This window comes from Mus caroli, unplaced genomic scaffold (assembly GCF_978045245.1).
Source record: "Mus caroli unplaced genomic scaffold, Mus_caroli_1 scaffold_7, whole genome shotgun sequence".
Taxonomy (NCBI): domain Eukaryota; kingdom Metazoa; phylum Chordata; class Mammalia; order Rodentia; family Muridae; genus Mus; species Mus caroli.
In genome coordinates, this window is record NW_028227262.1 from 23597657 (window position 1) to 23619548 (window position 21892).

At 47.9% G+C, this 21892-nt stretch overlaps 1 protein-coding gene across 2 annotated transcripts in view; it reads right to left on the reverse strand.

Annotated features, from left to right (window-relative positions):
* The window catches only part of Vwf (von Willebrand factor), a 135771-nt gene extending 123700 nt beyond the window's left edge, over positions 1–12071 (reverse strand). Inside the window, exons 1-3 of one of the 2 annotated variants that reach the window (XM_085839881.1) lie at positions 11839–12071; positions 10505–10559; positions 8143–8307 (exon numbers count right to left, since the gene is read on the reverse strand). In XM_085839881.1, the coding sequence (XP_085696007.1) occupies positions 8143–8307; positions 10505–10559; positions 11839–11847 (229 nt within the window). In that variant the 5' untranslated portion in view covers positions 11848–12071. Of the gene's footprint in view, positions 1–8142; positions 8308–10504; positions 10560–11612; positions 11699–11838 lie in introns of those variants that run through there. The other variant, XM_085839882.1, reaches the window with a different exon arrangement.
* Between the last annotated feature and the right edge of the window lie 9821 nt (positions 12072–21892).

Consider the following 21892-nt stretch of genomic DNA (forward strand, 5'->3'; position numbering starts at 1 on the left):
GCTTGCCTGAGGCCTGTGCTCCAAACACTACGCACTACGCACTAACAGGGCCTGCTGTGAGGCCCAGTGAGGACCTGCTGGGCTCCTTCCCTCTCCATGTCCCTGACCTCTATGAACCTCCAGCTTGTCTCCTCCTCGAATCCCCAATATTACAGTGAAAGGCAGACAAAGCCGCTTTGTCTCTGTTTCCTGGGAAACCTCACCAGGTGCCAAAGGCACCTTCCTCCTGGGAACTTGAAGGGATTCCCTGAAGACCTGCCCTTCTTATAGGCTCTCCCTCCAATGGAGACTCAGGAAAGGGAGCTGGGAACACGAGAGCCAGGGAAACTGTGGCCAGGGGTAGTGCTAGGAGATGCATAGGCAGCACCCGGGCAGCTAGGGAGGTGCTATTGCCACCCAGATCTGGACCAACAAGTCCATTTCTTTCAGAGATGCCATAGAAAGGCCACTGCCTAGGAGGCTAGGCTAGCCCAGAATGCAGCAGCAACAGAAGAAAATCAAACAAGAAGAACCCCCAAAGCCATGTTGGGGAGCATGAGAGCTTTTGCCCTTCCCAAGAGAAGAATGAAGAATGAGGGAGCACTCCTTGAGGAGAAATGAGGGAGCACTCCTTGAGGAGAAATGAGGGAGCACTCCTTGAGGAAGAGGGAGAGAAGGAGAAGGAGAAGGAAGTGAGGTCAGTTTGATAGACAAAAGAAGCCTGAGGAAAATGGAAACAAAGTCAAGATAAAGTGAGGTGTGTGATCCTGAAACTGAGAGAGACTGAAACAGTAAGCTCGCAGGTTCTACCCCAGCCTGAGTTGCATAGCACAACTCTGTCTAAAACAAAAGGAAAAGTGGATCCGTTGTTTCAAAGTTACCTTACTTACAGTGTGGCAGGAAAGGAGACAAAGTGACTTCGTATAATAAAAGCTGTGGCAATGGATCCCCCAGGGGGTGACCCTGAGAGTCACCTGCCCTTCATATTGAATTTTATTTACATTCTTCTCTCATATATTAGGTCTGACTGCAGTTTCCCCTCCCTCCCTTCCCCCAGTCTGTCCTCAACACCTCTCTTCCTCCCCACCCAAGACCTAGCCCCTGTCCACCTCTCCTGGGGAAAGAGCAGGCCTCCCAGGGACATCAAACAGTGTGACATAACAAGCTACAGTAAGACCAGGCACATGCTATCATATCAAGGGTAGAAGAGGCAACCCAACAGGAGGAAATGGGTCCTAAAAGCAAGCAAGAGTCAGGAGCAGCCCCTTTCCCACTGTTAGGATTCTCACAGGAATACCAAGCAACTCAGCCCTAACATATATGCAGAGGGCCTAGGTCAGAGCCTGCAGGCTCCCTGATCTCTGCACACCCCCATCAGTCCCTGGTCAGTTGACTCTGTGGGCCGTGTCTTCATGGTGTCCCTGATCCCTTGGTTGCTCCAATCCCTCCTCCCCCCATCCACAGAACTCCCTGAGATCAGCCAAACACCACAGAACGTTTGAAGGACTTGCCTGGGATTCCAGGAAAGACCAGAGTTAAGAAGTCTAGGGGCCAGGTAGCCAAGAAGTGTCAAGGTGGGCCAGATGTAAGAAGGAGCAGGTTGGAGCTGGTGGTCCAAGACCTTCACTGACTGTTAGAATTTGGGGTCCTGAAGTTTATGGCAACCAGATCCCATTTCCACTCCAAGACAAGCGGAAATTTACAGTGCAGGGGCAGGGGGAGGCTTAGCATTGTGACCTTCAGTGAAGGCAGAACTATGTCGAAGCTGTGAAGCTCCCAATTCCACAAGGTGAGCAGGCTTCAGAGCCATTGGCCACATTGACAGCAGGAGGTGGTTAAAGGACACACTATGAGAGCAAGGAGGGTCTCTGAGACCATCTGAACATGTGGCTCTTAAGTTTAACAGTCAAAACACCCTTTTCTTCATGAGTCAGTACACACACACACACACACACACACACACATACAGAGTTTCTGTTTTCACCCTTACCATATGCCACTCACTCTGAAGTTTTCTGGCATTTGCTGTTCTTTGCAAATGATAGTTACAGCACATGGCTTATAGCTCAGTATGAACAACACTGACCTAAACTGTCTCCTTCCTTCCTTCCTTCCTTCCTTCCTTCCTTCCTTCCTTCCTTCCTTCCAAGAGACAGCATCTATGTAGCAAAGGCCAGCCTAGAACTAAAGTTCGCCTCACTCCTTCAAGCACTTAGATTGTATGCAAACACCACCAGGCCAGGTAAATTGCTATCGTATTACAGTTGAAGAAACTAAGGCTTAAATATATAATCTGATTTCACCATCTGGCCACCATTGGAGACTCACTGGAGACTCACAGTCTCACTGGAGACTCACAGTCTCACTGGAGACTAGACACTTTGCTGTGAGGCCCACTACAAACGGCAGAATGAGTAACAGCAACTGGGCCCCACCCACTAGATGTCCTAGTCCCACCCACTAGATCCTTGGTCCCACCCACTAGATGTCTGTAGCACATACCCCAGATATGATCCTCCAAAAGGTACCCAGACACTGCCAGTTATCCTGTGGTGGGGAAACCACTCGGACTAAGGACTGTTTACACTGGTCACCGGGAGCACAGCGTGCGGGTTTTCTGATCCCCAAGCTCAAGTGTCTTTTTTGCAACACACAGCTGCCTACCTAGGATCTCTCAGCACAGTGGATTCAACAAACCACTGACACTGAGAGGAACTCTAAAACCCCTCCATTTAACCTGCCTTCTTTCCTTCCTGCGAATACTGTGCAGCCATTAGGAAAGCATGCCATTCAAAGTGTCCACGGACCCCCCCCCCAAAAGGGAATGTCACACACCTCAAACGTCCAAGGTCGTATAGTATTTCCTAGCACTGCTGGGCAAGGAAGGGCTGGGTGTCCACCCAGGAAGAAAAACAAGCCAGTCAGTTTCTTCCCAGGCTCCCAGCTGGCCTCAAACTCACCGTACAAGATGCTCAGAAAGTAGGGAGCCACCAACCTTCACCCCATTGGTGGGAGCAGGAGGCATCCTGCCCCATCAGAAGCATACAGGGAACTTGAATCAGGGTGAGTGGGGGGGGGTGTCATTCTCAGACATCTTGTACTGTGGAAATGACTGAGCGGGCTTCTGGTTACTTATGGCTCTCCTTGGACTGATCTGGGAGCCAGATCTTGTGGCCATGACTTAGGAAGAGAAGGACCTACCTACAGAGCAGGAGGAATGGGGACTCCCCAGTCTCTCTGTGGCCCCTGTGCTGACTGTGGAAAGACATGAAACTTTGGCTTGGGTCCCCAGTCACAAGAGGGCTTCCCTTGGCGTTAGGTAGACTTACGTGCACAGACAGAAACACTTTACCCAGGATATGAGCAAGGCCCACAAACACCCAGACAGGAAGGTTTAGAATCAAGGAAACAGGATGTCTCTGGAGAACAATTGAGTGCAAGGTAATCCTAGGCCTACACACGAAACCCAGGGTCCGAAGCCTAGGGTCCTTCCCCTGACCCAGGACTCTGGTCCCCTCCCCAATGCCACTCCAGCCTGCCTCCCACACACCACTAATATCAACAGGAAAAATAACCATCAGGTCTCTCTGATGTCACAGTAGGATTGGGATGGAAATGCGATCAATCTATAGCAAAGCACGTTTACTCTAGAACTGATGCTGACCAACGGCTTCCAGAAAACTGACTCCTGACAAGAGCAAGTTGTCATGAGAAAAGGACCACAAACCACTGGAGAATCGACAGGGATATCTGGAAACGCATGTTCTCTCCTTGGATCTCAAAGTGCCCCCTGGGTACTAAAACCAGGAAGAGTGACCCATAAGGCTGGGTCTCTGCTACAGCCCTGTGTGGTAGCAGAAGGGAGTTACCGTGAAAGAGAACTGACCTTGACAGAGCACACTGAGGCCCAGCAGTGTGTGCCTCTTTAACGAGCTAATTCAATAACAGGACATCCTAGTGTGACCCGGGTGCTTCTGAGACTTAGTTTGCACAAAGGGTCACGTTTTCAAAGAGCTGACCTCACCTGAGTCTCACATGCCTAAATCATAAAGACCAGGAGGCTAAGGAGACTGTTGTTTCTCTGGGGACTCTGATGGGATAGGAATGTGAGTGTATGTCTCCTCCTAAGCTTCCATCTCCTCAGAGTGGCGTAGCCTCCAAGTCCTTGGAAATATAAACCCAAGTCGATGAGCCCAGTGCTAACCAGGGCCAAGTAGGCAAAGGGGCTGTGATGGTTAATCTCATAGGCCACTAGGGATTGGTGTTATTATCTCATCTCAAGGTAATGAGCTCTAGATCCACCTAGAGAAGGAGCCTGTATAAGGAAGTGTGTAGGTTAGGTTGTCCTGTGAGCATGTCTTAGAAGAATTGTCTTGCTTAAGTTAACTGAAACGGGAAGCCCCACTCTAGCAGTGATTGGCAGCCCTTCCTGGACTTGGTCCTGAGCAAAAACGAGAGAAGGTCTTCTTCACGAGCGTTTGCTGGTCTCCGTTTCTTAACTGTAGATGCTACGTGACCAGCCGTCTCGAGCTCCTGCCGCTGTGTCTTCCCTTGTAACCAGCTGAGAGCCAAAATAAACTGGTCCTTAACTTGCCTTCATCAGGGTATCATGTCCCAGCAACAGAAACATAGACAAGGACCTTCCTGGCGGAGTCATATGACATTCCAGAGGCACCAGCACAGCCTAGAGGGAGGCAGTTTGAATCGCCCTTATGTAGGGAGAAAGAGGGCTTTTTTAATATGCTGGCTGGGTCCCCAGAGCCCAAGATATGAACTCTATGCCTGGCCCTAAGATTCATTGTGTATTGCTTACTAACCTGTCTCTAGGCAGGATCCACAGGAGGACAAAGCTAAAGCCAAGGCAGACAGATCCCCATCACTAGGGCATCAGTGTCGCCCTCCCTAAATCTGATGCCATAGTATAGAGAGGTGACACTGTTAACCTTGTCGAAATCTTGTGCCAAGGCTGGAGAGACCGCTCGGCTGGAAGGAGCATGCGCTGCTTCTCCAGGGATCTGAGCTCAGTTCTTAACACGCACATCAGGTGATTCATAAGTGCCTATGACTGCAAGGGATCCACAGGCGCCAGCATACACATGGCATATATTCACAGACACATACACATAAATAGAAAATCATTTTTAAAAAAAACAGTACAAAACCCTCCTGTCATTCCTACTCCATTCTGACTCAGCAATGCCCACAGTCACCAGGTAGGGTGTCTCTACCTCTCCTCCATGATGGTGAGTTAGGAAGAGCTCCAGTTAGAATACACACTGTGGTTACCTGAGTGGCAGGCCTGAGTCCCAGCCTCCCTAGTTGGGGCAGGAGGAGATTCTGCTCTTCTAAACCTCACCCTAACTCTTGCCTCTGTGGGAGCCCACAGTCCAGTGTTCAGGATGGTTTCCACAGCTTGCCACATCCCGAAAGTGCCTCTGGTCCATTACAGCTCCTGCCTTGTAACTGTGACCCAGGCTACCAATCATTCTTCCCGTATAACTGCCTGTGGTGGTTTGAATAGGAATGGCCCCTACAGGTCATAGATCTGAATGCTTGGTCATTAGGGATTGGTGCTACTTGACAAGGATTAGGAGGCGTGGCCTCATTCTAGTAAGTGTAGCCTTGTTGAAGAAAATGTGTCACTGGGGTTTCAAATGCTCAAGCCATGCCCAGGCGCATGTGCTCTCTCTCTCTCTCTCTCTCTCTCTCTCTCTCTCTCTCTCTCTCTCCCTCCCTCTCTGCTCCCTGCAGAACCAGATGTAAAGCTCTCAGCTCTTCTCCAACATCACATCTGCCTGTGTGCCACCATGGACTAAGCCTCTAAGACAGTAAGCAGGCCCCAATTAAATGCTTTCCTTTATAAGAGTTGCTGTGGTCATGGTGTCTCTTCACAGCAATAGAACACTGACTAAGACACTGCCCCCTCAGCACCCTCTTGCCAGCACTCGAGTTCTTTCTGACCCTTCTTCAACATCACCTAAGAAAATGTCTCCATAAGATCAGGTCGTAGGCGGGCCTAAGGCATTTTCCTAATTAGAGATTGATGGGGTGGGGTGGGGATGGCTAGCAAATTGTGGGTAGTGCCATCCTTGGGCTGGTGGTCCTCAGTTCTGTAAAAAAGCATGCTTAGTAAAAGAAGCAAGCGGGGAAGCAGCATTCCCCCTCCATGGCTTCTACATCAGCTCCTGCCTCAAGGTTCCTGTCCTGACTTCCTTTGATGATAAGCAGTTATGTAAAAGTATATGCTAAGTAAGTCCTTTCCTTCCCAAGTTGCTTTGGTCATGCTGTTTTATAGCAACCCTAAGAAAAACTCCATGCTTCTCAGCATTCGGTCCCCAGGAAGCACCTGTATCAGCAACTGGGAAATTACTAGACATGAGATTCTTGGTCCCGTTCCTGAGCTTCTGGAGTCAGAACTCTGGGGTTAGAACCAAGCAATAGCTGTTTCACTCCCCCTAGGTGATCCTGACACCTGCTGAGGTTGGGAACCATTGCTCAAGCTTGACCATCATTCCAGCCTTAGTCATCTGGATCCTGGCTCCCCATAATGCACCCCCTCCCTCCCACCTCTTCCCCTGGCTCATGCTGCCCCCAGTGCATGGAAAACCTCCCTGTGTTCTCCACCTAACCCAAGCCCCTCACTCAAGACTCCTCAAATGTCACTCACATGAATATTTTCCTTTCCTATGGTGGCCCACAACCTTCCCAGTGCAGTGACCCTTTGCTACAGTCCCTCCTGTTGTGGTGACCTCCAACTATAAAGTATTTTCATTGCTACTTCATAATTGTAATTTTGCTACTGTTATGAATCGTAATGTAAATATGTGTGTTTTCTGATGTTCCTAGGTGACTCCTGGAAAGGGTAGTGCCCCACAGGTTGAGAACCCCTGCCTTAATACAGCATAGGTCCAGGTTTCACGGATCCTTCTCCACTCCTTATTGAGAGATCCCACGTAAACAACATAAAACAAAGAAAAACAAGATATTGTCCTTGCCCTTGTGGGGCTGCCAGAGAACAGGGAAGATGATGGAAAGGCGACTGATTTGTTAACCGAGGCAGGAGAGCTGGTGGGGAAATAGCCTAAGAAAGTGTCTTAGTTAGCGTTTCTATTGTTGCAATCAAGCACGGGGACCAAAAAGCAAGCTGAGGAGAAAGGTGACTATTTGGCTTCCATCTCCATCTCACTGTTCATTGTTGAGCTCAAACAAGGAGGCCTCTGGAGGGGTGCTGCTTACTGGCTGGTTCCTCAGGGCTTGCTCAGTCTGCTTTCTCATAGAACCCAGGGCCATGGGTCCAGAGATAACACCACCCACAATGGGCTGTGCTATCACTAGCACGTCGCTAATTAATCACTAACACAATCAATCACTAATTAAGAAAAATGTCCAACAGACTTGCCTACAGCCTGATCTTACAGAGGCATTCTCTCAATTGAGGCTCCCTTCTCTCTGATGACTCTAAATTGTGTTAAGTTGCCAGGACAAAGAGCATTCCAGAAGCGGGAGGAAACCAGGAGAGTTGGTCATATCTATAACCCCAACACTCAAAAGGCTAAGGCAGAAGAACCTCCATTTTAGAACCAGTGTGGGTCACGCTGAATGTGAGGAGTGGGGAATCTCACAGCCATGGCCACAGGCAGCTTACGAACAGCTTAACACATGCCTGGGCCCACAGCACGACTAAAGACAGCCTTCTCTGGATACAGTTCCTCATTTGTAAACAAGAATGATTGTGCCTGCATCCCACAGCTGCGGTGAGGATGCGAAGACAACACAGGTGGACTATCAGCTCCTGTCGGTAAGTTAGGAGGTATCCAAGTTCTTAATTCTGAATTCCACGTGTCCCAAAGCTCTTCTATGCCATCTTCTTTCTCTATAATATTGAACTCCTGGGATGTTGCCTGGACCCACAGCAATGGACACAATCACTAAAGTAACACAGATGTCCTCACACCAGACTTTGAGAAGGTGTCACAGGAAGACTGTTGCCCTAAGGGAAGGTGTCATGGGAGGGCCACCATCTTCAAGGGAAGGTGTCATGGGGAGACCACTGCCCTCCACATTCTCAGAAGTGACCTCTAATCTCAGGTCCCGAGCATTGGAATTGTCCCCCATCTCAGCTGCCCCTGCTCTGGGATCCTGCCGCAGGTACCCAGGACTCACCGAGAATGGAGAAGGAACGTTTCTGGCAGTCCCCAGCCAGGAGATAACTGCAGCCCCCTGCGAAGCTGTACATGGTCTCATCAAACGTGTTGATGAAGTCGTCCCCAAAGAGGCTGCATCGGGCCGTCGACGGCCTGTCACGGGGCTTTTCTGTGCAGAGGGTCCCTGGAGGAAGAAGCCACAGGTGAGCATAATGGGACCATCATCCCAAAGTTCTCTGACCCCACAGAAACCAGGAATGAAAATAGAAGCAAGGAAGAGCTTTCCATTTTATTTTTATTTTTTAACATATCCAAATAAGTTATTTTTATTATACTTATCACTAAGTAACAAACATTTTATACAAGAAAAACAAATACATTTTATTTATATTTTACAAGTTAACATAGCCCAGGAACATTTTCTTTCGTTGGCAAATTTTTTTTAATTTTTTATTAGATATTTTATTTATATACATTTCAAATGCTATCCGGAAGGTTCCCTATACCCTCCCCCACCCTGCTCCACTACCCACCCACTCCCACTTCTTGGCCCTGGCATTCCCCAGTATTGGGGCATATAAAGTTTGCAAGACCAAGGGGCCTCTGTTCCCAATGATGGCCGACTAGGCCATCTTCTGCTACATATGCAGCTAGAGACATGAGCTCTGGGGGTACTGGTTAGTTCATATTGTTGTTCCACCTATAGGGTTGCAGACCCCTTTAGCTCCTTGGGTGCTTTCTCTAGCTTCTCCATTGGGGGCCCTGTGTTCCATCTTATAGATGACTGTGAGCATCCACTTCTGTATTTGCCAGGCACTGGCATAGCCTCAGAAGAGACAGCTATAACAGGGTCCCTTCAACAAAATCTTGCTGGCATATGCAATAGTGTCTGGGTTTGGTGGCTGATTATGGGATGGATCCCCGGGTGGCCTAGTCTCTGGATAGTCCATCCTTTCGTCTTAGCTCCAAACTTTGTCTCTGTAACTCCTTTCATGGGTATTTTGTTCCTTATTCTAAGGAGGAATGAAGTATCCACCCATTGGTCTTCCCTCTTCTTGATTTTCTTGTGTTTTGCAAATTCTATCTTGGGTATTCTATGTTGAGGGACATCTGGGTTCTTACCAGCTTCTGGCTATTATAAATAAGGCTGCTATGAACATAGTGGAGCATGTGTTCTTATTACCAGTTGGAACATCTACTGAGTATGTGCCCCGGAGAGGAATTGTTGGATCTCCCAGTAGTATTATGTCCAATTTTCTTTTCTTTTCTTTTCTTTTTAATTAGGTATTTTCCTCATTTACATTTCCAATGCTATCCCAAAAGTCCCCCATACCCTCCCCACCCACCCCCCTATCCACCCACTCCCACTTTTTGGCCCTGGCGTTCCCCTGTACTGGGGCATATAAAGTTTGCAAATCCACTGCCTCTCTTTCCCGTGATGGCCGACTAGGCCATCTTTTGATACATATGCAGCTAGAGTCAAGAGCTCCGTGGTACTGGTTAGTTCATAATGTTATTCCACCTATAGGGTTGCAGATCCCTTTAGCTCCTTGGGTATTTTCTCTAGCTCCTCCATTGGGGGCCCTGTGATCCATCCAATAGCTGACCGTGAGCATCCACTTATGTGTTTGCTAGGTCCCGGAGCTTTCCATTTTAAGTGAGGCCCCTTGCCTCTGAGCATGACCCCAGACTCATGGTAATAATGGAGAAACAATCTTCCAGGACATAGATTCATCTTAGTGACACTTCCTGCCTTATGCGATGATGCCTGGTATAGAAAACTTAGAGAACACAGAAGAATTCAGAGTATAACAGATGGTAGAGTCATCTGTGCCCCACCATGGGCAGTAACGAGTTGGTGCTCCCACAGTTGCTTTGTTCATTGCTCTGCTTCACCAGTCAAAGGGCATGGCTGGCATTTCAGTGAGAGAGGTTAAGGTGGGACAAGCAGTGAGGTGACAAGGGGGTGGCCTAGAACCCAGAGAACCGTCCTTGGACTTTGGCTCTGTGTGACTCTCGTGCAGTAGTGTCTCTTCTCTGACCAGCAGTCTCCTCATCTACACTGAGAGATTCAACCAGATGACCACATGAAAACAAGTGCTGTCTCCAAGACTGGGATGCTGTCTGCCCTGCCCTGTGCTCCCATCACATGCTACAATCCTGTGCTACCAAGTTCCTTCAGATATCCAGTTTAGAGGGGATGTAAATCAGAAACAAGGTTCTGCATAACTGTCACAGGAGGTGACCAGTGACTCCTAAAGTCACAAGTCTAACACAGATGGAGCACAGGTGAGCTCCAGACACAATGTACTGAGTCCTGGAAGGAGGAGCTCCCAAGTGCTCCTGGGAGAAGGTAAGGAAAGAAAATGTTTTGTACCTACCTGGCCAGGTGAGGGCCAGAACAAGCAGGCAGATCTCATACCTGAAAGGGTTCATCTGCAAAATAAAATAAAATAAAATAAAATGGAAATGAGCTGGTTCTCACTGTCCAGAGAGGAGGCAAGGACAAGCGACCATCAGTGCATGTGTCCATTGAGGGAACATTTTCTTAAGCCAATAATAATAATAATAATAATAATAGAAGGAGGGGGAGGAGAGTGAGAATGAGACTAAGAATAAGAATTCTCACTGGTCCCCATGCCTCCTTTAAACATGGAGAACTAGTCCCCAAAGCCCTCCCATGGCAGAGCCAGGCTTAAGAGTGACAATCCCAGTGAGCCACACTGCCGAGACCTTCTCCAGACAATGGTACCAGGACCAGCTGGGGTGGGAAAGTTCTGGCTCTATTCTCCTGCCCTTGATGCTAGCCTAGCATCCCATGACCCCACAGCCCTGCAGCATCTGGAACAAAGGTGCCATTCCACCATCACATATAGCAACCAACTAGGAGAAGGGGCTGGCTTTTGTTGTTGCCATCAGAACCCAGACTCAGAGACCAGTCAAGGCCACCACTGAGAACTTGTTAGTCACCTGCCCTGGACCGTGAGCACCTTTAGAGCAGGGACTGTCTTTCTCACCAACATCCCTGGGACCTGCAAGGATACTCAGCACCCAGGAATGCTCTGTAAATGTTTGCTGAATGGCCTTGACAAGGGGACAGGAATTTAACAGCCCTGGACCTGAGGACATTTCTTTACAATGTGCCTCACCCCACTGCCCACTTAATCCTGGCTGGCTAAGCACACACACACACACACACACACACACACACACACATCCCGACCCTCAAAGCCCCTGCTGCCACCCCTCTCTTCTGGAGAATGTTACAGGACATACAGAAGGTGCCACCTAGGGCATAGTGGGTACAACCCTTCTTACATAATGCCCATTCAGACCAATGAAGAGGGGTAAACCAAGCCTCTTATGAGTGTGAACCAGACATGGCCAAGACTGGGTCACAAAGCAAGTGTCCCTCTCCACTGCCCTCCCAGCACACAGGTATATCAGGGGCTCCAAGCACATACTCAAGAAGGGAAGGAAGGGACCTACCAATCTCATCTGAGTAAGATTCTGCCAGGCCAGAAAGCCTCTTCAGAAAGAAAATCAGGACCTAGCAGCAACAGCAGAGGGACAATAGGATCCAGGTAGCTTTGAATCGCTCCTCCAGACAAATCCCTTCTGTTATAGGATCTGCAGCCAGATCCTCAGGGGCAGGGATCAGCCCTGTACCTTCCCCCCCTCGGCTAAGTCAGCTCTCCATTCAAAACCATCATACCTTGCCCATACAAACAGGGGCTGTATCTCCAAGGTCCCTTGAGGAAACCCAGTCGCTACTCAGTGGTGCCACCTCTCACTCCTAAGCCATTTTCCTGCGCAACTGCTGGATGGATCTGCTCAGACTCTGGGCCGTCCTGCTATCAAGTTGTCCAGGGGCTTCAAAGTCCTCAGAGCCAGGGAGAGAAAACCCAAGCTGTGCCCCAGCCCATTCCTCTGCCTGCAATAGCTCCAAGTTACCACCACAGAGCCCTGGCCTTCTCTTAATTACCAGTGGGAAACAATGGCAGGAAGCAGTAGTCGAGCCCTTCCAGGCTGATAAGGCTTGAAAAGCCAGGAGGGAGAGCTCCGGGAATCTGCTCCCCAAACATCACCACAGCTCAGTTTGGTCCCTGAGACTCCCTGAGTGCCCCTTTAGGCAGCCAGGACCAGGGACAGTAGGTTTCCCATGACAGCCCGGTCCAGGCTAGGAGAGAGAACCAGGCTTACATCAACATGGCTTCTGGTTCCAAGTTCCAGGGGTTTTGAAAAACTCCTCTAACCTAGCCAACTTAGCAGCAAGGTGAGAGGAAGAAGTATGTTAACACTTCCTGCCCCGTCACCCACAGGTATGAACCGTCCAGGCTAGACCTCACAAAAACCTAGCCTGTCTGTATCTTAGCCAGTGTTTTATGTACATGGTAGCACATACCTGGAGGCAGAGGCAGGAAGGTCTCTATGAGGTTTGAGCCAGCCTGGTCTACTTAGCAAGCTCCAGGACAGCAAGGACTAGAGAGAGAGAGAGACTCTCTCAAAACAAACAGCAACAAAAATGAAAGCCCTGGTCACAGTCTAAGCCTTTGGGAACTGGGGGAGTGGGGGGTGGAAATGGTGGTTCCATTCTAATACACCCCCTCCAAAGACTCACAGTACACACCTGCTCTTTGCTAAGGCATAGAACCCAAGACCTGCACGTGATTAACAATCTTCCACTGAGCTACATCCCCGAGTTCCCATCATACCTCCACGTACACTAGCATAAATCCGCACACACATACTCTCTCCACCCCTGCCTCCCAACCTCCTATTCCCAAAAGCCCAGGTCTCAGCCGGATTGGATACGCTAATCCCTGTTCAAAAGGAAGCCAGGTACAATGTAGGAGAGCGAAGTGAGGCAGGACCTTGTCTGTGGGATTCCCGGCACTCAGCTGGGCAGCCCCGGCAGAGTGTCTAGGAGTGGCCTACTTCACTGCTTCTCACTACACCACTACGCCAAGCCCCTGAAGAACCGCCATGCCCACTTCACACACACCTCACACTCTCCTGTTCCCGTTTCCACTGTCTTAGTTAGGGATTCTATTGCTGCGATGAAACACCATCACCATGACCAACAAGCACGTTGGGGATGAAAGTGTTTATTTGGCTTCTGTATCACAGTTTATCACCAAAGGAAGTCAGGACAGGAACAAGACAGAAATGTGGAGGCAGGAACTGATACAGAGGCCATGGAAGGGTTCTGTGTACAGGCTTTCTCACAATGCTTTCTTGTAGAACCCAGGACCCCCAGTTCAGGACCATTTCCAATGAGCTGGGCCCTCCCCCATCAACCACTAATTGAGAAAATGTCCTACAGGCTGTACACAGACTCAAATTGTGGAAGTGTTTTCTTAATTGAGGTTCCCTCCTCTCAGGTGTCTTTAGCTTGTATCAAGCTAAAAACAAAACAAACAAAACAAAAAACAAAAAAACTAGCCAGCACAACCAGCCAAGGTAGGAAGGCCAGTGTTGCCAGAAAAGAAAAAGAATGAAAGAGGCAAGATTAGCCCTTAACATTTCTGTTACCAGAGTCCTTAGGGGCAGAGTCTAGAAGCCTAGTAATCTAGCCTTGGCCACCCATCATGAATGGACCAAATTAAAAGGCACATGGTAACGAAATACAGAGGAAGATTTATTCATGTGGCCACACTGGGAAGAGAACAAGGAGACCCAGTGACCCCCACCTAAACCATACTTGAAGTACTGACATGAAATTAGGCTTAAACAGAGGGCAGGAGGGGTGTGTGTGTGTGTGTGTGTGTGTGTGTGTAGGCAGTACTGGTCAAGGTGTAGTCTCTCCCCTTATTCCTCTACTTTTTCTTGGCTCCACTCTCCTGAAGAGTGGTCTTCCAAGTTGTTGGAACTATGTAAAATCTATTTCAAAATTCCTCCTCCAGCTTCCCACTTTACCTTCTCCAGCATAAGATCCCTGGGCAAACTCTAGTGTCTTTGGAACTGTCTCAATAGCCTGACAACAAAAGGGAGGGGCACAGGGCATCAGGATGTCCTTCCTCCTGGGGCCTGGAGAAATGGCTCAGTGGTTAAGACCTCCCAGGGGACCAGGTTTCACTCCCAGCACCCACATGGTAGTTCATAACTGTCTATTAACTCCAGTTCAAAGGGATCTGACATCCTCTTCTGGCCTTTCAAAATGCTGGAAAAACACAGCACATTTTAAAATACACAGCTGGCCCAGAGTCAAATGAGTGGGACATGTGGTGCATGCATTTAATTCCATCCCTCAGGAGGCTGAGGTAGGAGAACCGTGAGTTCAAGACCAACCTTAACGACATAGTGAGACTCGGTCACATAAAAAACAAAAGCAAAACCAAGCAAAAGTCTAGATGTTGGAAAAGAAATCCAAGAAAATTACTCCAAAGAATAAGAAAATGAAGAACGGTAAGAAGTGTTAGGAGAGAGCATGGAATAAAAGGAGCCAAGGAGAGGCATGAGAGTCAACCCAGGAGTCTACAGACCTTGTGGTCTCTGTGTGTGTGTTCACAGCCACAGACCCACCCCGAGCATTTTAGCACAGATAATTATGAGGGTGGGCAGGAAACTGCAGCTGAGACGTGCAAATGTGATATGGGGAAAGGAAAGCCACCAGTAAAAGACATATTAAGACAAGCATTGAGAGGGAGGGCTGGAGGAAGAGAGGGATGGAGGGGATGGGAAGGAAAATCGGGGAGGGAAAGCAGGGTAGTATGGGAAAAGACTCAGTCTCACAGCTGTGTTACTTCTGCACCTAATGTTGTCAGCTGCTAGCCAGGACTGTTTCCTTAGCCACTCAACAGCCTGCACATAGTCACAGAGATCGGTCTCAGATGAGTTAGGTCTGAGTGCTGTGGAAGAGGGCGTAGTAACTGGTTCCCAGAACTAAGTCATCATTCAGGGTTAGGGACATTTTCTCTTGCCAGAAAAAGATGAGCTTACCATCCCCTGCCTTGCTGAACGGACTACTAAAGAAGGTTCTTCAGGAAGAAGGAAGTTAAACCCAGAGAGAAAATGCTAGAAATAAAAATCAACAGAGAGGCCGGGCAGTGGTGGCGTACGCCTTTAGTCCCAGCACTTGGGAGGCAGAGGCAGGCGGATCTCTGAGTTTGAAGCCAGCCTGGTCTACAGAGTGAGTTCCAGGACAGCCAGGGATACACAGAGAAACCCTGTCTCAAAAAAAAAAAAAATCAACAGAGAATTTGGTAGTTATGAGGTGAATGTGAACAGGCAGTGACTTCATAAGACAATAACAGTGATAGTGAGAAATTAAAACGTTAAAATAATAAATAAACAGGGGGCTGAGGCAGGAAGATGGGCAATGCTTACGGTACGGCTTCAAGAAAAAGACGTAAAAGGGAGAACAAGGTGGAGCCAAAGAACTAGACAGTAGGCACAAAGGGCAATGACAATCACAGAGTGTATTTTAAGGTTCTCGTATTCTTCAGACTTCAGACAAAAGTGCATAGAAGAATGTGAAGAACAGAGACTAATAAAGCCAGAATTCAGGGCTGGGGTGTAGCTCAGCAAGTAGGGTGCTTGCCCAGTGCCCAAAGCTCTAAGTTGGTCCCTGGTCCCATGTGAGACTGGTTGTGGTTGGGTCATGGCCAGTAATCCCGGTACTTAATACAGGAGGTCGAAGCAAGATGGGTTCAAGACCATCCTCTGCTACACAATGAGTTCAAGGCCAGCCTGGGCTACATGAGACCAGAGGGTAACATTTATATAAAATTAAAGACTCTGTCAAATAAGGGCTCACAATAATCTGTAATGCTGTCTTCTGGCCTCCAAGGGCACTGCATGAACATACTACAGACATACCTGCATACTTACAGAAGACATAGTTACATAAAATGAAAAAATTTACTCCTCACAAAGAGAAGACTATGTAATAGAATAAAACTTAAAATACCTGTATATTCTTACTTGTAAATATGACTATCTGTGGAAAGTGACCACTAATTAGAATACTGGTGACCTCTGGGAAGGAGAAAGGACAGAGGCTGAAGTGTGGGCCATGGGGCTCTGTCTCTGTATCTGCTTTATGTTTTTAACCATTCTACACTGTGGAGCAAATGGGGCGTTAGGATGGGCGGAGCTGGCTGAAATGGCCGGAGCTGGCTAGAATGGGTGGAGCTGGCTAGAATGCAGGTGTCTGTGCATTAGCCTCCCTGGGTTTCTATATGGTTGCAATTTTCACTTAAGAAGAAAAATCCTGACGCCAAGTGACTCAGAAGTGTGAGCTTTGCTCCTCCTGTGGCAGGGTGACATCCTTCACGGCACAGAGTCCCTGCTACGGGGCAACTTCCTTCCCATTCCGTTCCCAGAATCGAAAGGAGCTGCAGAGTCAAAAGCCACCACAAAAGCTGCTAAGACCTTTAGTATACTTCCTTCAGGATCGGGCCAATGGGCACTCTCATTACTTTCTTATTATTTGATAATGTATCTAGAAAACAGCAGTAGAGTTAGTGTTTTAATAGTCAGTTTTTGTTTTTAAGGGAATGTTTTCTAATATTGCTCATCTAGATTTCTGACTTGAATTTCTTGTTTGTATCTTCAGGTCATTTAGTTACATTGATTGATTGATTGATTGATTGATTGGGTTTAAACCTAGAGCCTCATGCAAAGCCAGCATGCTGCCACTGAGCTGTGTCTCCGCCCTCTTCTTCCTTTCTCATTCTGACACATGGTCTCACTACATCGCCCAGGATGGGCATTCAGTCTGTAGCCCAAGCTGGCCTTGAATTTGAAGTCTTCCTGCCTCCGTCTTCCTAGTAACTGAGAGCATTTTCACCTGAGATGCTTGTCTTCCTGTAATATGGGAAAGCTCATGAAAGGCCCAAAATTTTATTCTCTTTTCCCCCTTCACATTAATACATGGGTCCTTTCCCAGTTCGTCATTCACCTTTAATATGGCTCCATGATGAGTTTATTTGCTTGCTTGTTTGTTCTGTGTCTGGGGACCCATTTGATGTTATTGTCTTAGCTGCTTCAAGATGCAGCAAAGCAAAGAGACAACCAGTGAGGCTCCACCTGTTCCCTCCTCTGGGTTAGATATCGAATTGCTGCTTTGCTCTGGACTGAGGGAGTTTCCAGGGCTAAAACTGGGACAGTTCTCAGCAACTTGGACAGTTGGTCACCTTACCAGCCCCCTAGCCTGACCAGTTTCTTAGACTGCCTTCAAAAGATAGTTCGAACATTTTGAACATTCATCGCCAAATCCACTGTAGGGACCCTTCATTTACACCTTCATTTACAAGTTAATCAAATGCCCTCTTTTTACATCAAGCAACTATCATGGGTACCAAGGAGGTGGAAGCCAGACAGAAGCAGCACAGAGTGACCACTGAGGGGGCAGCTGAACAAGACGGGCACCTCCCTGCTCACGGCTCTCCCTGGCAGTGGACTCTCTTTCTCTCAGCCCCCAACTCCACAACAGTGCGATAGGGATGTCTTCGATGCTGTGACAAAGTACCTAACTAAAGCTACTTTTAAAGATAAAAAGGGCTTTCTTGTAGTCCACAGGTTGAGGGTACAGCCCGTCATGGGCGTGGAAGCACGGCAGCAGGATCTTGAGGCAGCTGGTCACATTGCATCTCAGTCAAAAGCAGAGAGAGATGGATGCTGGTCTCAGTTCAGTTTCTCCTTCCCTTGCAGCCCAGGCCCCCAGCCTGTGGGATGGTACTTACTCCTACAATGAGGGTAGGCATCCTGACCCCTATTAATCCAATCTAGAAACCATCACAGAAGTGCCCAGAGATTATTTCCACAGTAATTGTAGATTAGCAAGTTGGCAATCAGGGTTAACCCTTAGGACTGGAGGGATGGCTCGGCAGTTAAGAACATTTACCACTCTTAAGAACTGGGGTTTGGTTCCCAGAACCCATATCAGGTGGCTCATAACTGTCTAAAACTTCAGTTCCAGGGTATCCAACATCCTCTTCTGGCCACACACGTTGCACACACAAACTCATGCATGTTACACACATAAAAACACATACACAATAAATAAAAGATGAATTAATTTTTAAAAACATTACTCACCATCAAGAGCCAGCAGGCATAGTAATTACTCATCGCTAAGATAAACTGTGTGAAAGAAAGAAAGAAAGAAAGAAAGAAAGAAAGAAAGAAAGAAAGAAAGAAAGAAAGAAAGAAAGAAAGGAGGTTCCTTGAGCTCAGGGTTTGAAGGGTCAATCCTTTACCGCAGCAAGGCACAGAGCGATGGTGACTCCCAACAGCAGCAGATCTGTGAGTTGGAGACCAGCCTGCTCAACACAGTAAGTTCCAGGCCAGCCAGTGCTATATAGTGAGATCCTGAATGGGAGGGGGTGTTAAATGATTAGCCCAGTCTGTGATACTCCATTATAGTCACACAAAAGCAAGAGCTGGGTTTTGTCACTTTACAGATGAAGAAGATGCTGACATACAACCAGGCAATGGCACCATCGTAGAGTCCCAGAGCTATGGAAAGACAGCTGACCTCCCCTCCCTCTGACTACAAGCCTCTCTCCCTTTCCACCCTGTCCTGTCTTTGTGCCACCTTTGTATGCTCCGGTAGAGAGAACCCATCACTGCAGTTGGGAAATTGCAGACAAGAAGTCTGCCTAGGATCCTGCTTCATCCAGCATCTACAACTGTAAATGATAGGATATTTTGTATTCTCTTTCTCTCTCTCTCTCTCTCTCTCTCTCTCTCTCTCTCTCTCTCTCTCTCTCTCTTTCTCTCTTTCTTCTCAAGTAGGATCTCACTACATAATCCCGTCTGACCTAGAAAGCACTATTAGACTAAGCTGACCTCAAACTCACTGAGATCTGCCTGCCTCTATGCTGGGACCAAAAGTGGGGGCCACCATGCCTGGCCACACTGTCTATTTCTAAACTATACTCAGATTTCTTTTTTTAAATGGAGCTTAACACCCTTGGATGGAATATTTCAATTATTTTGAGGTCTGAACATGTTGCTTAGCACACACACAGCCCTGCTTTCTATCTCCAATATGGAGGGGGGGGGAAGAGAGAGAGAGAGAGAGAGAGAGAGAGAGAGAGAGAGGAAAGGAAGGGAGGAAGTAAAAAAAAGAAAAGGAGAGAGAATGAGAGAAAGAAAAGGAGGGAGGGTGTAAGGAAAGAAATAAAGAGAAAGGAAGGGAGGAAGGAAAAAATAAGGAAAGAAAGGTAGAAAGAGAGAGAAGGGGAATGAAAGAAAGAGAAAGAGGAAGAAAGAGGAGAGGGAGGGAGAAAAGAGAGAGGGGAAGGAAGGAAGGAAGGAAGGAAGGAAGGAAGGAAGGAAGGAAGGAAGGAAGGAAGGAAAAGAGGGGGAAGGGAGGGAGGGAGGGAAGGAGGAAGGAAATAGGAAGCAAAGCCAGTGCTTTCTCAGTGTGGGAACTGACCTGAGAACAATTGGGTCCTGTCCTTTAAGAACTTCTAGTCTGCCAGGAGCAACCTGAACTGACCAGGGCAGCGGAACAGCCCCTGAGGTTGCATGTCCACACCACTGAGAGATTGGCTCTGATGCTCAGAGCACTTGGCACACAGAATCATATTCTCATCCCATGTACCACTTTCTTAGGGAAACTCAGTGTGAGAGGCCAGGTCACACGTTTAACAGTGGACAGTTTATGCCTAGGGATTTAAACGGGTATTTCATACATTACACAGCTGATCTGTTAATATATAAGGAAACCATCCAGGGACCTGAGAGTGTTTCCATGGAGATTGTTGGTTTCCCTGGGATCATACAGCTTTCTGTGTATGGAGCACTGCCCAAAATACTCCAAGCACTATCGAGCCTATGCTGCCTGACCTCACACCATGATTTGACAAAGACTCACAAAGTGTCTTATAACAACTTCTGTGGTTTTTATAAACATGCTACATGCTGATGCCTTGTCTCCAAATTGCACTACCGGTTCCTTGAGAATACGAATGGAGTTTTGCAAACATTCCTGCCTACCTTCCCAGACTATACTTTGCATCCAGATCCAGGGGCAGGACTCTCAGGAAAAGATAGCATTGAGGTTGGCATAGTTAGGCTTCAGGCTAGAAGTCAGGGGACTGCACACAGCTGGCCAGTCTCCCCACCTTACACTCTGGCTGCCCACGGCAAACGGAGCACTCCTGGGAGGGGAGGGGAGGGGAGCCCTGTAACCCTACAACCTATACATGCGGCTTCAGACCTTAGAGGGCACTGCATTATGATTTCTAATTTGTCTTTCTCTTTCTTTCTTTTTCTAAAAGCAATCAAAGCAATGGCTTCCACTATGCCATTTCTATACACTTCACTCTTGTTTGCCCCTCTGCTCTTTCTTAAATGAGATCAAAGGCGGTTCACAGGGATCTGTGCAAACAGTGCCAGAGAAACAAAGGAGAGGGGTTCAGGTTTGTACTCAGTGGTTGAGCATGTGCCTTGCATGAAGGAGACTGTGGATGCCATCCCCAGGACCACACAAAGAAAAAGAGAAGAGGATCCAGGTCTCCCCTTTCTTTACCCAGGATGTTTCGTGAGGGTCCTTTGGTGTAGGGGGAAACATTTGAATACTTGGGAAGAATGGGTAAAAAATGTATAATGATTGCAATTAATTTTTATGTGACCATTGTAAAACAGACAAACAAAAAGAAGTGTAGGCAAATAAACATTAGAAAACAACAGAGCCATGGTGTCAGCGCTGATGGCTTAGAATTCAAACAGCCTCCAGCTACAATTCAGTAGCTGACAATTCAGTCACCCTCAGTGGGTGACCTAGGGATGCACTGAAGTTTAACACTGGGTAGAATAGAAGAGATTTGGTTCTTGGAACACATAGCAAGAGCAAGCCACATCAATGCTGATACAGAGTCCCATAACTTCATGGTAGCTAGGCAAAGAGAAGGGGTAACACAGAGAAAGAGGGAGACAAGGGAAGGTGGAATTTGACACAGAAACAGATACCAAACAGAAAGGCAGTCTGAGATAGGCATGGTGGCTCACACCTGTAATCCCAGCTACTCAGAAGAATTGCAACTTTGAGATCAGTCTGGGCTACAGAGTAGTCCTAGGCCAGCCTGGGCAAAAGAATGAGACTCTGCCTCAAAACCACACAGCAGAGAGGAGCCTGATAGGAGCTGCTGTCAAGAACTCCTCAGCATTTCTCAACTGGAACTGAGGCGCTGTGGTGGGCAGCCATCCTGAGACAGTCGTGACCAGATTTGCTTCTTTGGGAGACTAAGTCCCTCCATTCTTCTTTACCCTGGAATTCATTAAGTAAGGTCACACTGTCTCTGCCAGTGTCTAATTTGTAGCACAGTGGGGAAGAATGTCTAGGAGGAAAGCTCAATGACAGATAGATACATATGATGAACTTGGAGTCAGAGGCACAGAACCAAGTGCAGTTTGCAACAGTGGCTGTAGCCATTAGCCAAAAGGGGATTGAGAGAGGTAGGGGAGCTGTACCAGTGCTACAGAGACTGGACTTCAAGAATCCATACCCATGAGTGGTAGAAGGTGTGGGCTTCCACGTCCTCCGTGTGGGTCAGCAGAGAGGCTACTCAGTTCAGTACTAACTTGAACTCCAGGGTCCACCAAGCTAACAGATCCAGAGGAAACCGCAATTGACATAGCCCTGGTTCCAAGCTACCCGCTAGTAAACAGGCAAACAATGCTGTTGTTGCTCTAGTCCCAGACCACTTTTTACTAACCAACTGGAAAACCCGAGGACAGCAACAGACGTGCTCAGCAGCCACCGCTGCCTGTGACCCACATCTCCAACAGGACTCTTAACAACACAGGAAAAC